The sequence below is a fragment of the Hypanus sabinus genome, chromosome 9 (genome assembly GCF_030144855.1).
Source record: "Hypanus sabinus isolate sHypSab1 chromosome 9, sHypSab1.hap1, whole genome shotgun sequence".
Taxonomy (NCBI): Eukaryota; Metazoa; Chordata; class Chondrichthyes; order Myliobatiformes; family Dasyatidae; genus Hypanus; species Hypanus sabinus.
Window position 1 is genome coordinate 6,276,857 of NC_082714.1, and position 13,397 is coordinate 6,290,253.

The 13,397-nt window shown below is 51.4% G+C and overlaps 1 protein-coding gene across 2 annotated transcripts in view; it reads left to right on the forward strand.

The window, feature by feature from the left end:
- The window catches only part of vwa3a (von Willebrand factor A domain containing 3A), a 99,461-nt gene that overhangs the window by 19,889 nt on the left and 66,175 nt on the right, over positions 1-13,397 (forward strand). The window contains exons 11-18 of one of the 2 annotated variants that reach the window (XM_059978953.1): positions 520-585; positions 1,659-1,784; positions 1,984-2,122; positions 2,540-2,643; positions 7,963-8,043; positions 10,507-10,601; positions 10,799-10,918; positions 11,363-11,437. In XM_059978953.1, the coding sequence (XP_059834936.1) occupies positions 520-585; positions 1,659-1,784; positions 1,984-2,122; positions 2,540-2,643; positions 7,963-8,043; positions 10,507-10,601; positions 10,799-10,918; positions 11,363-11,437 (806 nt within the window). The remainder of the gene's footprint in view (positions 1-519; positions 586-1,658; positions 1,785-1,983; positions 2,123-2,539; positions 2,644-7,962; positions 8,044-10,506; positions 10,602-10,798; positions 10,919-11,362; positions 11,438-13,397) is intronic. The other variant, XM_059978954.1, reaches the window with a different exon arrangement.

The window sequence follows — 13,397 nt, forward strand, 5'->3', positions numbered from 1 at the left end:
AGCTGCGTCAGGGTCTTGAGGGTCCAAATCCAACCGGTCCGGACGCAAAACGGGTTCCATGTTGTAAAACTTCCAGTCAGTAAAATTGATGCACCATCAATAACTCACACTGAGACGTAAGGCGAGATATCGGCTTTTATTGACTGGAAGAAGGAACCAGGAGTGAGTGTCTATCATACAATGTCCTGGAGACTGAGGCCGAGCGTCAGGCCTCAGACCTCCTTTATACAGGGGCCTGTGGGAGGAGCCACAGGAGCAGTCAGCAGGGGCGGGTCCCGACAGGCACATAGTAACCCCCAATTTAACCCTAACCTAATCACTGGACAGTGTACAATGACCAGTTAACCTACTAACCAGTACGTCTTTGGACTGTGGGAGGAAACCCACGCAGTTCACCCACACAAAATTAGTCTGATTTGTCCACTGACTGGTGTAGGATGCTCGATGGGTCAGCAAGGAGCTGATGGGCCGAAGGTCCTCTTTCTCTGCAGTGATTTGGATGTCCCTCCTTGTCTCCAGGCATTGCTGAGATCACTGGCGGAGACGACGGGAGGGCGCCTCCACTCCTACACCCTGGCAAGTCAGGTAATCCGATACTGCCACCCCCACCCCCCTTTGCTCCCATCTCCTTCACACCCTTTTCTGGAAGTTGGCTGCTGTTGCTGGGAGGGGGTGGGGTGTCCGGGGGCCTCTGGTACCCTGGCAACTTGATTCCTTCCTCCTGGGATAGAAACCAAACCCAGGGCCCAGGACCGGACATTGGGGAGGATGGTTGGGAGGTCAAGCAGCGTTCACGGGGAGAGGAACGCCAGTCAGCCCACTGGCCTGGCATCAGGGATCGTTGGAGAAGCTGGGGTTGCTGTTGGGATGGGGAGTTCGGGGGAGGGAGGAGTTAACAGAGACATTAATAAACATAGAAACAGGAGCATTAAGGGTGAAAGGTGGACACAAAGTACACTGCAGATGCTGTGGTCAAATCAACAAGCTGGATGAACTCAGCAGGTCGGGTAGCGTCTGTGGAAAGGAGCAGTCAACGTTGAACATCGAATTCTCCAACTTCCGGTAATTCCCTCCCTCTCCCTTCCCCCATCCCTCTTTCATTCTGCCTCCTCTTCTAGCTGCCTATCACCTCGCTCATGATTCTGCCTCCTTCTTCTACCCATAGTGCTTTCCCCTTACATTCCTTCTTTACCTCTCCGGCCTATCCCCTCCCTGCTTCCCCTCTGATTGGTTTTGCACCTGGCACATTCCACCCCCCCCCACCTTCTTTATAGGGCCCCTGCCCCCTCCCTCTTCAGTCCTGATGAAGGGTCTCGGCCCGAAACATTGACTGCTCGTTTCCACGGATGCTGCCCAGCCTGCTGAGTTCATCCAGCGTGTTTGTACGTCTTGATAAGGGTGAAAGGTTTAAGGGGAATATGAGGGGAAACCTCTTCACTCAGAGGGTTGAGAGAGCTGCCAGCGTGAGTGATGCGCATGAGCTTGATTTCAATGTTTAAGAGAAGTTTGGATAGGTACGTGGAAGTAAGGGTACGGGGGGCAATGGTCTCGGTGCCGTTCGATGGGAGTAGGCAGATTTAAATGGTTTTTGCATGGACTAGATGGGCCAAATGGCCTTTTCTATGCTGTACTTCTCTATGAGTTGTCCATCTGTCCAGGCGTGCTGGGGCACTGACCTCGAAGACTTGGCTCGGGAGCTGGAGAGAGCAGGTGAGGCGCTGGAGGCAGTGGCCGAGCTGAAGGAGGGTCTGCTCGGGCAGGCAGCGGGTGCCATCCTTGCTGAGGTAGGGTCACCAGTGCAGGAGGGAGGGGCAGTCTACGGTCGTGGAGGAGAGAAGGTTCTGGGGGGGGGAAGTGAGGAGGGATAGGGAAGGGGGTTGGTGAAAGGGGAGGGAGTGATGGGGGAGCATCAGGGAAGTTGGACTCTGGTGGGGTCAGGGGGCAGGAACTGTACTGACTCCACTCTCTCCCTTCTGAGCCTAGGTGTCGACAGAAGTTGCAGGAATGCCACTGGCCTGGTTCCTCCCCCGGCCACCCAACCACGAGGGTCCGCTCTCCATCGAGACCCCTGGCCTCCTGCCTCGAACCTCGGCTGAGTGGCTGAAGCACAGCGGACTGAAAGGTGTTGTGCTCCCTCACCTCCACCGCCATCATCCTCCTGACCCCTCAGCCCGTGAACTTTACCCTGGTGACCTTTCCCCTTAAACTCACCCCACCCCCTGACCTATCCCCTCAGTGACCCTGTCCTTCCTGATCTAACACTCAGTGACCTTAGCCCTCATTGACCCTGTTTCCCAGTGACCTTTCTTCTGAGAGGCCCTGTCACATTTAATATTTTCCCTCAGAGACCCTCTGTCCTGTGACCCTTCCCCGTTTTTCTAGGAATCCCTCTCCGCGATCCTTCAGCAATTCCCATAACGACGGCTTACTTCTGGTGACACCTGCCCTCGCTGACCTCTGCCCCTCCGTGACACTCAATGCCCCGTCCTGCCTGGATCTTGCTGTGCACTGACCCCTCCCCTCCCCCTCTCTCCTCCAGCCAGGAAGCTGGGCCTGTACCAAGTCTTGGCTCCAAACGCCTTCTCCCAGCGTGAGGCATTCGTCCCCATCCTGCGCAAGACCGTCTCCTCCACCCTGTACCAGGTAGGTCCCACCTTCGGGCAGCTTCTGGCCTCTGACTCTGACCTCCCTCCCCTGCTCCTTGTCCTCAGGACCTCCCAACTTCTGCCTCCCTCCGTCCCTCTTGTTCGTCATAGAGCTCTCCACTGAGGCCCGCTCTGCCCATACTCCATTCCCACACTGGCGAGGTACTTGCGTAGAACAGCAAGGCACCGGAACAGGCCCTTCGGCCCACAATACCATGCTGTGCTAGTTAATGGCACCTAGTCTCTTCTACCCACACACTGTCCATATCCCTCCATTCCCTAAGAGCTTCTTTACAGCACCCCAGGCGGCACATTCGGGATACCCATCACTCAGTGTGTGTCAAAAAAATCTCGTCCCACACATCTTCTTCGAACTTATCCCCTCTCACCATGTGCATACCCTCTAGTATTAGATTTTTAACCCTGGTGAGAAAAGATTCTGACTCGATACTTGTGCGTGTCCTAATCTGACGAACTTTTATTAGGTCTCCTCTCCGCTGTTCCACAACCCCAGTTTGTCCGATCTCTCCACGTATATCGGCATCCCGTTAAACCTCTTTTGCACCCTCTCCAGTGCCTCTACATCCTTCCTGTAGTAGTGTGACCAGAACTGAATGCAATACTCAAGACGTAGCCTGACCAGAGCTTTATATAATAGAACATAGAACACTTACAGGCCCTTCAGCCCACAATGTTGTGCCAGCCTTCTAATCTACTCCAAGGTCAGTCTGACTTTTTCTTTCCACATAGCCATCCATTTTTTATCATCCATGTTTTTATCTAAGAGTCTCTTAGATATCCCTAAAGTATCTCCCTCTACCACAACTCCAGCAGCGTGTTCCACACACTCACCTCTCACATTCCCCCATACTATCCTCCAATCACTTTAATATTATGCTCCCTGCTGTTAGCTGCTTCCACCCCGAGATAAAGTCTCTGACTGTCCTCTCAGTCTCTTCCTCTTGCCATCTTGTCCACCTCTATCAAGTCACCTCTCATCCTTCTTCGCTCCAAAGAGAAAAGCCCTCGCTCTCTCAACCTATCCTCGTAAGACATGCTCTGCAATCCAGACAGCGTCCTGGTAAACCTCCACGTGCACTCAGTGTGATGTAACAGAGAATATTTACTCTGATGACTGCATCCACTCTCTTAGAAAGGAGAGAGGCAGCAGAAGGGAAATTATAGTCCAGCTAGCCTGACCCCAGTGTTTGGGAAGATGTTGGAGTCAGTTGTTAAGGATGGGGTAATGGAGTATTTGGTGACACAGGATGAGATAGTACAAAGTCAACCTGGTTTCCTAAAGGGAAGATCTTGCCTGACAAACCTGTTGGAATTCTTTGAGGAGATTACAAGTCGGATAGACAAAGGGAATGCAGTAGATGTTGTATATTTGGACTTTCAGAAGGCCTTTGACAAGGTGCCACACAGGAGTCTGCTTACTAAGTTAAGAGCCATGGTTTTACAGGGAAGTTACTAATATAGTTAGAGCATTGGCTGATTGGTAGGAGGCAGCAAGTGGGAGTAAAAGGATCCTTTTGTGGTTGACTGCCAGTGACTAATGGTGTTCTTCTTTTTATGCTGTATGTCAATGATTTAGATGATGGAATAGATGGTTCTGTTGCCATGTTTGCAGATGATACGAAGATTGGTGGAGGGGCAGGTAGATTTGAGGAAACAGGTAGGCTGCAGAAGGACTTAGACAGATTAGGAGAATGGGCAAGGAAGTGGAAAATGAAATACGACGTTGGAAAATGCATGGTCATGCAATTTGGTAGTAGAAATAAATAAATTGCAGATTATTTTCTAAATGGGGAAAAAATTCAAAATTCTGAGATTCAGAGCAGATCACACTAAAGGTTGATTTGCAGGTTAACTCTGGTGAGGAAGGCAAATGCAATGTTAGCATTCATTTCAAGAGGTCTAGAATACAAGAGCAGGGACAACCTCAGGATAGAGGGGCATCCATTTAAAACAGAGATGTGGAGATTCAGAGTGTTGTGAATTTGTTACCACAGGCAGCTGTGGAGGCCAGGTCATTGGGCGTATTTAAAGCAGAGATTGGTAGGTTCTTGATTGGACTTGACATCAAACGTCATGGGGAGAAGGCCGGGTAATGTGGCAGAGGAGGGGAGTAAAGGATCAGTCATGATTGAATGCCCTAATTTTGCTCCTATGTCTTATGGTCTTATGATCATGGCAGAGTTGACTACAGCCTGGCATCTCTTTAAAGGCGTCGATCACTGAGATCAGCTGTCAGAAATGTTTGAGCGCAGACACAGGTCATGCATCCCGTTCAGGATGGCCTGGGGCTCGGTACCCTCTGCAGTCAGTTACTGATCAGCGTGTCTTGCCAATCCAAATTCCACACACGGTTGGATCACACATAGTATCCAGCTAACCTAACCAAAGCTTTATAAAGTTGTCCCATAAAACATAGCAACAGGATTAGGCCATTTGGCCCATCAAGTCTGCTCCACCATTTCATGATGGCTGATTTACTATCCCTCTCAACCCCACACTCCTGCCTTCTCTCCGTAACCTTTGACACCCTGGTTAATCAAGAACTTTATATCAGCCTCCGCTTTAAATATACCGAATGACTTGGCCTCCACAGCTGTCTCTGGCAGTGAATTCCACAGATTCACCACCCTCTGGCGAAAGCAGTTCTTCCTCATCTCTCTTTTAAAGGAACGAGTGGATAAAGCATAGAGTGGATGAGGAGACGCCCTTGTGTTCTGAGGGTCTCCTCATCCACTCTATGCAGGCCTTTCAACAGGTCATGAAGGACAGTATAACAGACACCTTCCTCACCGATCTGTTATCTGTGCTCCTTCCTTCAGGGGTGGTTGGTGGATTTGGCCCTGGGGCGCCCCCCCCCCCCCCATTTCTCAGTACTCCCCAGGGCTTCACTGCTGTGTGTAAGAGCTAGTGTCAGGCTGGTATTACACAGTAACGTCCAACACCACTGATAGATGAACCTCCTTCTCTACGTGCACCTTTTACATACTGAGTCACAGAGCAATGCCAGCCCTTCGGCCCAACCAGACCGTACTGGCCACAGATCCCACCCTGCTCGTCCCTGTTTCCTGTGTTCAGCCCATCTCCCTCCAAGCCCCGGCCCGCCAAAGTGTTTTTTAAGCAACCAGTTCCCCAGCGGCTCGTTCCGTACACTCACCTTCCTCTGTAGAAATGTTGCCCCTCGGTTCCCTTTTACGTTTTTGCTCCTTGCACTAAATCTGTGCTCTCTAGTTATGGACTTCCGCCCCTTGAGAAAAGGCTGTTACCATTCACCTTTTCCATCCCGCTCATAATGTTTAACATTGTAGGAGTGTCGACAAAAATCGACACGAGAATAATTACTTCCACCGTACACTTCATTTGCCGCACGAACAAATGGGGACGTATATATATCAGGAAAAAACATGGCGATGTAACAACTAACATACACGCGAACTTAACCCTTAACATCTGGGTGAATTTTGCCTAATGAAATTAAGGAATCCCTGCACCATTTCTATAAGGTCGCACCTCGGCTGCCTACGTTCCAAGGAATAAAGGCCCAGCCTGGCCAACCTCTCCCTGGAACTCAGACCCTCAAATCCCGAAAACACCCTTCTCTTCTCCTGCCACCATCCCCCGGCTCCCTTCCTCCTCCTTTCTCCCCCATGGTTGACTGTCCTCTCCTATCAGATTATTCTTCTCCGGCCCTTTACCTCTTCCACCACTGCCCTCCCAGCTTCTTACTGGGGCTGCTCTCTCTCAGGTCAGCGGGCATAAATGGTGAGGAGTCAGCAAGGCTGAAGGGTGAGGGATCTGCGGGGTTGTAAGGTGAGGGGTCGATGGGGGTGAAAGGTGAGGGGTCTGCGGGGTTGTAAGGTGAGGGGTCTGCGGGGTTGTAAGGTGAGGGGTCGATGGGGGTGAAAGGTGAGGGGTCTGCGGGGGTGTAAGGTGAGGGGACGATGGGGGTGAAAGGTGAGGGGTCTGCGGGGTTGTAAGGTGAGGGGTCGATGGGGGTGAAAGGTGAGGGGTCTGCGGGGGTGTAAGGTGAGGGGACGATGGGGGTGAAAGGTGAGGGGTCTGCGGGGTTGTAAGGTGAGGGGTCGATGGGGTGAAAGGTGAGGGGTCTGTGGGGTTGTAAGGTGAGGGGTGTGAGGGGTCGATGGGGGTGAAAGGTGAGGGGTCCGCGGGGTTGTAAGGTGAGGGGTCGATGGGGGTGTAAGGTGAGGGGTCGATGGGGGTGAAAGGTGAGGGGTCTGCGGGGTTGTAAGGTGAGGGGTCGATGGGGGTGAAAGGTGAGGGGTCTGCGGGGGTGTAAGGTGAGGGGACGATGGGGGTGAAAGGTGAGGGGTCTGCGGGGGTGTAAGGTGAGGGGACGATGGGGGTGAAAGGTGAGGGGTCTGCGGGGGTGTAAAGTGAGGGGACGATGGGGGTGAAAGGTGAGGGGTCTGCGGGGTTGTAAGGTGAGGGGTCGATGGGGTGAAAGGTGAGGGGTCTGCGGGGTGAAAGGTGAGGGGTCTGCGGGGTTGTAAGGTGAGGGGTGTGCGGGGTTATAAGGTGAGGGGTCGATGGGGGTGAAAGGTGAGGGGTCCGCGGGGTTGTAAGGTGAGGGGTCGATGGGGGTGTAAGGTGAGGGGTCGATGGGGGTGAAAGGTGAGGGGTCCGCGGGGTTGTAAGGTGAGGGGTCGATGGGGGTGTAAGGTGAGGGGTCGATGGGGGTGTAAGGTGAGGGGTCGATGGGGGTGAAAGGTGAGGGGTCCGCGGGGTTGTAAGGTGAGGGGTCGATGGGGGTGTAAGGTGAGGGGTCGATGGGGGTGAAAGGTGAGGGGTCTGCGGGGTTGTAAGATGAGGGGTCGATGGGGTGAAAGGTGAGGGGTCTGCGGGGTTGTAAGGTGAGGGGTCGATGGGGTGAAAGGTGAGGGGTCTGCGGGGTTGTAAGGTGAGGGGTCGATGGGGGTGTAAGGTGAGGGGTCGATGGGGGTGAAAGGTGAGGGGTCTGCGGGGTTGTAAGGTGAGGGGTCGATGGGGTGAAAGGTGAGGGGTCTGCGGGGTTGTAAGGTGAGGGGTCGATGGGGTGAAAGGTGAGTCTGCGGGGTTGTAAGGTGAGGGGTCCACGGGGTTGTAAGGTGAGGGGTCAATGGTGGTGAGGGGTGGACGGGGGTGTAAGGTGAGGGGTCGATGGGGGTGAAGGGTGGATGGGGGTGTAAGGTGAGGGGTCGACGGGGTGAAAGGTGAGGGGTCTGCGGGGGTGTAAGGTGAGGGGTCGGCGGGGGTGAAAGGTGAGGGGTCAGGGAGGGTGACCACAGTGTTTGGTTTGCAGAAGGCCATGGTGCAGCTGGAGTGGTGTGACGGGACAGTGAAGAATATACACGTGGACCCGCCCCAACTCTACGAGTATCAGGTGAGGGTCACACATTCCCTCCATTGTCACCTCTCCCCTCACTCACTCCTCTCCTCCTCCCTGCTCTCTGCCCTCTCTCCCTCAGTCCCACTCTACCTGTCCCACCAGCATTCAAAGTGCATTTATTATCAAAGTATGCAGACAGTAATCAGCCCTGGGGTTTGAATCCCCACAGACAGCCACGAAACAAGGAACCATCATGGAGCCTGTTCAATGAAAACATCAAACAGCCAGTGTGTAAAAATAAACCCAAGTCATGCAAATGGCAGAAACCAAGCGAATATCTCACAGGATATAAATCTTCAAACATACAGTGGCATGCAGAAGTCTGGGCACCTCTGGTCAAAATTTCTGTTACTGTGAATAGTTAAGTGAGTAGAAGATGAGCTGATCTGCAAAAGTCAAAGTTAAAGACAAAACATTCTTTTCAACATTTTATGCAAGATTAGTGCATTATTTTTGTTTTCTACAATTTTAGAATGGAAAAAAAAAGGAAAGGAGCACCATGCAAAAGTTTGGGCATCCCAAGAAATTTGAGCTCTTAGATAACTTTTACCAAGGTCTCAGACCTTAAGTAGCATGTTAGGGGTATGACTTGTTCACAGACACCATTAGGAAAGGCCAGGTGATGCAAATTTCAAAGCTTTATAAATACCCTGACTCCTCAAATCTTGTCCCAACAATCAGCAGCCATGGGCTCCTCTAAGCAGCTGCCTAGCACTCTGAAAATTAAAATAAATGATGCCCATAAAGCAGGAGAAGGTTATAAGAAGATAGCAAAGCGTTTTCAGGTAGCTGTTTCCTCAGTCCGTAATGTAATTAAGAAATAACAGTTAACAGGAACGGAGGTCAAGTTGAGGTCTGGAAGACCAAGAAAACTTTCTGAGAGAACTGCTCGTAGGATTGCTAGAAGGGCAAATCAAAACCCCCGTTTGACTGCAAAAGACCTTCAGGAAGATTTAGCAGACTCTGGAGTGGTGGTGCACTGTTCTACTGTGCAGCGAAACCTGCACAAATATGATCTTCACGGAAGAGTCATCAGAAGAAAACCTTTCCTGCGTCCTCACCACAAAATTCAGCGTCAGAAGTTTGCAAAGGAACATCTAAACAAGCCTGATGTATTTTGGAAACAAATCCTGTGGACTGATGGAGTTAAAACAGAACTTTTTGCCTCAAAGAAGAAAGGTATGTTTGGAGAAAAAAGGGTGCAGAATTTCATGAAAAGTACACCTCTCCAACTGTTAAGCACGGGGTGAATCGATCATGCTTTGGGCTTGTGTTGCAGCCAGTGGCACGGAACATTTCACTGGTGGAAGGAAGAATGAATTCAATTAAGTACCAGCAAATTCTGGAGGCAAACATCACACCGTCTGTAAAAAAGCTGAAGATGAAAAGAGGGTGACTTCTACAACAGGTTAATGATCCTAAACACACCTCAAAATCCACAATGGACGACCTCAAGGGGCACAAGCTGTAGGTTTTGCCATGGCCCTCACAGTCCCCTGACCTAAACATCATTGAAAATCTGTGGATAGACCTCAAAAGAGTAGTGCATGCAAGACAGCCCAAGAATCTCACAGAACTAGAAGCCTTTTGCAAGGAAGAATGGGCAAAAATCCGCCAAACAAGAATTGAAAGACTCTTAGCTGGCTATAGAAAGCGCTTACAAGCTGAGATACTTGCCAAAGGGGGTGTTACTAAGTATTGACCATGCAGGGGGCCCAAACATTTGCTTTGGGCCCTTTTCCTTTTTTGTTATTTTGAAACTGTAAAAGATGGAAATAAAAAATAAATCTTGCTTAAAATATTAAAGAAATGTGTCATCTTTACTTTTGTGCCTTTTGGAAATCAGATCATCTTTTACTCACTTAGCTATTCACAGTAACAGAAATTTTGACCAGGGGTGCCCAAACTTGCACGGCACTGTAGAGTCCTTGAAACAGTCTAGGAGTGTTCAGTTCAGTTCAGTCCTCTGTGTCATTGTGTGATTGCTGACCATGGAGCCAGTCTGCCCGATCAAAACAGCATTTAAAAAATAAAGTAACAGGAAACCAGAAACATGTATAACTGACCTGTTTGCAGGACGCCACCTTTGGTCGTGTCATTTGCTGGCGCCATCTTGCACCGGTCTGTGGTGCTCCATTCCCTGTTCCTCTCCCACTCTCTCTCCTCACCCCCATCTTCCCCTCCCAACATCGTCCCTTCCCCCTCATCATTCCCTCCCCCATCTTACCCTTCCCTTCTCTCCCTGACTCTCCTTCTCTCTCCCCATTTCTCTTCTGCTCCTTTCTCCCCTCTCTCTCACTCCCTCTTCACCTCTCCCTTCTCCTCTTTCTCTCCCCTTTCCCTCTTCACTCCCCTTGCCCTCACCCACCCCCTCTCTCCCCCTGTACATCCTGTCCCCTCTCTCCCTCCTCCCCCGACATTCCTGGACTGACCGGTTGTCCCCTGGACTCTCTGCAGAAACGCCTGTCCCGAGCCATGAACCGGTTTGAACTCAGGATCAAGTGGCTGTCCAATCGCAGCAGGAGAATGTGGGGCAACCTGTGTGAGAAAAGGTCAGTGATTGACCCTGTCACCCGGCAGCCATGGCACTGATGACCCAAATGACCCCGGGGCTGTGACCCCAATAACCCCATAATCCTGTGGCCGTGACCTCCCAGTGACCCCATGGCCATGACCCCCAGTGACTGTTGCTGCGACCCTGGTTGGTATGATGATGTGTAACGAGGGTCTGTGGTCTCTGCCCCCACAGGGTGATGGTGGTGTTGGACACCTCAATCTACAATGGCAGGTATATCGTCCACCTTCAACACGCTGTGCGCCTGCTGCTCCAGCAACAGCTCGCCAACCGCGACGCCTTCAACCTGTTAGCGTGAGTGAACCTTCCCTCACCCTCCCTCCTTCCCCTCTCCCTCCCTCTATTTCCTTCTTTCTATCCACCCTACCCTTTTCCTCTTCCTCCCTTCTATACCTCACACTCCCTCTCTGACCCCCTCACCCTCCCTCTCTGTCCCCCCTCTCTCTCTGACCCCCTCCTCCTCCCTCTCTGTACCCCCCCTCTTTCTCTGACCCCCTCCCTTGCTGTTCCCTCCTCTGTCCCCCTCTCTCTCTGGCCCTGTCCCTCTCTTTCTCTCCCTCATTAATCCCAGACCCTAGGAGCTGGCTGAATCTCCTGTTTACTGTTTAGCCTAAGGAGGTTTGGTGACCCTGGGGCTGTGTGTGTGTGTGTGTGAAGGGAGGGGGTTGGGATGGGTAGGGTGTTGGGGGAAGTGGGGGTCTCCATTCTTTACTGGGACGTTAACTGTTGTCTGTCTAGGTTCGGGTCGGAGGTGAGGCGATTCCAGCCGGGCCTGGTTCCCGTTAGTCCTGATAACTTGCAAGCTGCCTGGAGGTGAGTTCCTGTGGTTCAGTTCCGGCTAAACCCTCCCCCTCCTCCTCCCCCACCGGCCTCGTGCTCTGTTTCTATTCCAGCTAAACCCTCACCCCCCCCCCCACCTCACCAGCCCTCTGTTGTTCTATATAAATTCCTTATCACTCCCCAATCCCTCCCAACCTCCTGTGTAGCTGTCAACTGCAGTCCGGTGAACCCCTCTTCCCTCCCTTGTGCCTCACTCTTCCTCCCCCTCCCCTCTCTTTGTACGCTAGGGTGTCACGGTAGTGTGGCAGTTAGCGAACGCTTTACAGCGCTGGTGATCCAGGTTCAATTCCTGCCGCAGTCCTTAAGGAATTTTCACGTTCACCTGCATTCCAAAAGGACCTGTGGGTTAGGGTTAGTGAGTTGTGGGCATGGTATATTGGCACCAGAAGCTTGGTAACACTGGCCGGCCCCCAGCACACCCTCGGACTGTGTTGACAATCCACTCAAATGATACATTTCACTGTGTTGCCCTCCTGCATCAAAACATCCACCATTGTCCCTGTACCTAAAAAGACCAAGGTAACATGTCTGAATGATAGGGGTCCTGTGGCACTCACCTCATTAATAAGCAAATGCTTTGAGAGGCTGGTCAAGGATTATGTCTGCAGCTTGCCACCACCCACACTGGACCCCCTACAATTCACCTACTGACACAACCGATCGACAGCTGACGCAATAGCCACAGCTGTACACACCATCCTTACGCATCTGGAGAGGAAGGATGCTTACGTGAGAATGCTGTTCTTGGACTACAGTTCAGTATTCAACACCATAATTCCCTCTAAGCTTGACAAGAAGCTCAGAGACCCCGGCCTTGACCCTATCTTGTGTAGCTGAATCCTGGACTTCCTGTCAGATCACCGGCATGTGGCAAGAGTGGGCTCCCTCACCTCTGTCCCTCAGACTGTCAACACAGGTGCCCCTCAGGGATGCATACTGAGTCCCCTCCGTTACTCCCTGTACACCCATGTCTGTGTCACCACCCACAGCTCCAATCTGCTAATTAAATTTGCAGATGACACTACACTGATTGGGCCTTATCTCAAATAATAATGAGGCAACCTAAAGAGAGGAATTCATCACCCTGACACAGTGGTGTCAAGAAAACAACCTCTCCCTCAGCATCACAAAATTAAAGGAGCTGGTTGTGGATTACAGGATTAATGGAGAAAGGCTATCCCTATTAACTATAGAACAATTACAGCACAGAAACAGGCCATCTCAGCCCTTCTAGTCCGTGCCAAACACTTACTCTCACCTAGTCCCACTGACCTGCACTCAGCCCATAACCCTCCATTCCTTTCCTGTCCATAGACCTGTCCAATTTTACTTTCAATGACAATACTGAACCTGCTTCTACCACTTCTACTGGAAGCTCATTCCACACATCTACCACTCTCTGAGTAAATAAGTCCCCCCTCGTGTTACCCCTAAACTTTTGCCCCTTAACTCTCAACTCATGTCCTCTTGTTTGAATCTCCCCTACGCTCAATGGAAAAAGCCTATCCACGTCAACTCTATCTATCCCCCTCATAATTTTAAATACCTCTATCAATTCCCCCCTCAACCTTCTACGCTCCAGAGAATAAAGACCTAACTTGTTCAACCTTTCCCTGTAACTTGGGTGCTGAAACCCAGGTAACGTTCTAGTAAATCTCCTCTGTACTCTCTCTATTGACATCAGTGGATCTGGGGTTGACATCACCGAGGACCTCATGTGGTCTGTATGTACCGACTGTGTGGTGACAAAGGCATGACAGCACCTCTTTCACCTCAGACAGATGAGGAAGTTTGGTATGGGCCCCCAAATCCTAAGAACTTTCTACCAGGGCACAATTGTGAGCATCCTGACTGGCTGCATCACTGCCTGGTATGGGAACTGTACCTCCCTCAATCACAGGACTCGCAGAGTGGTGCGGACAGCCCAGTGCAC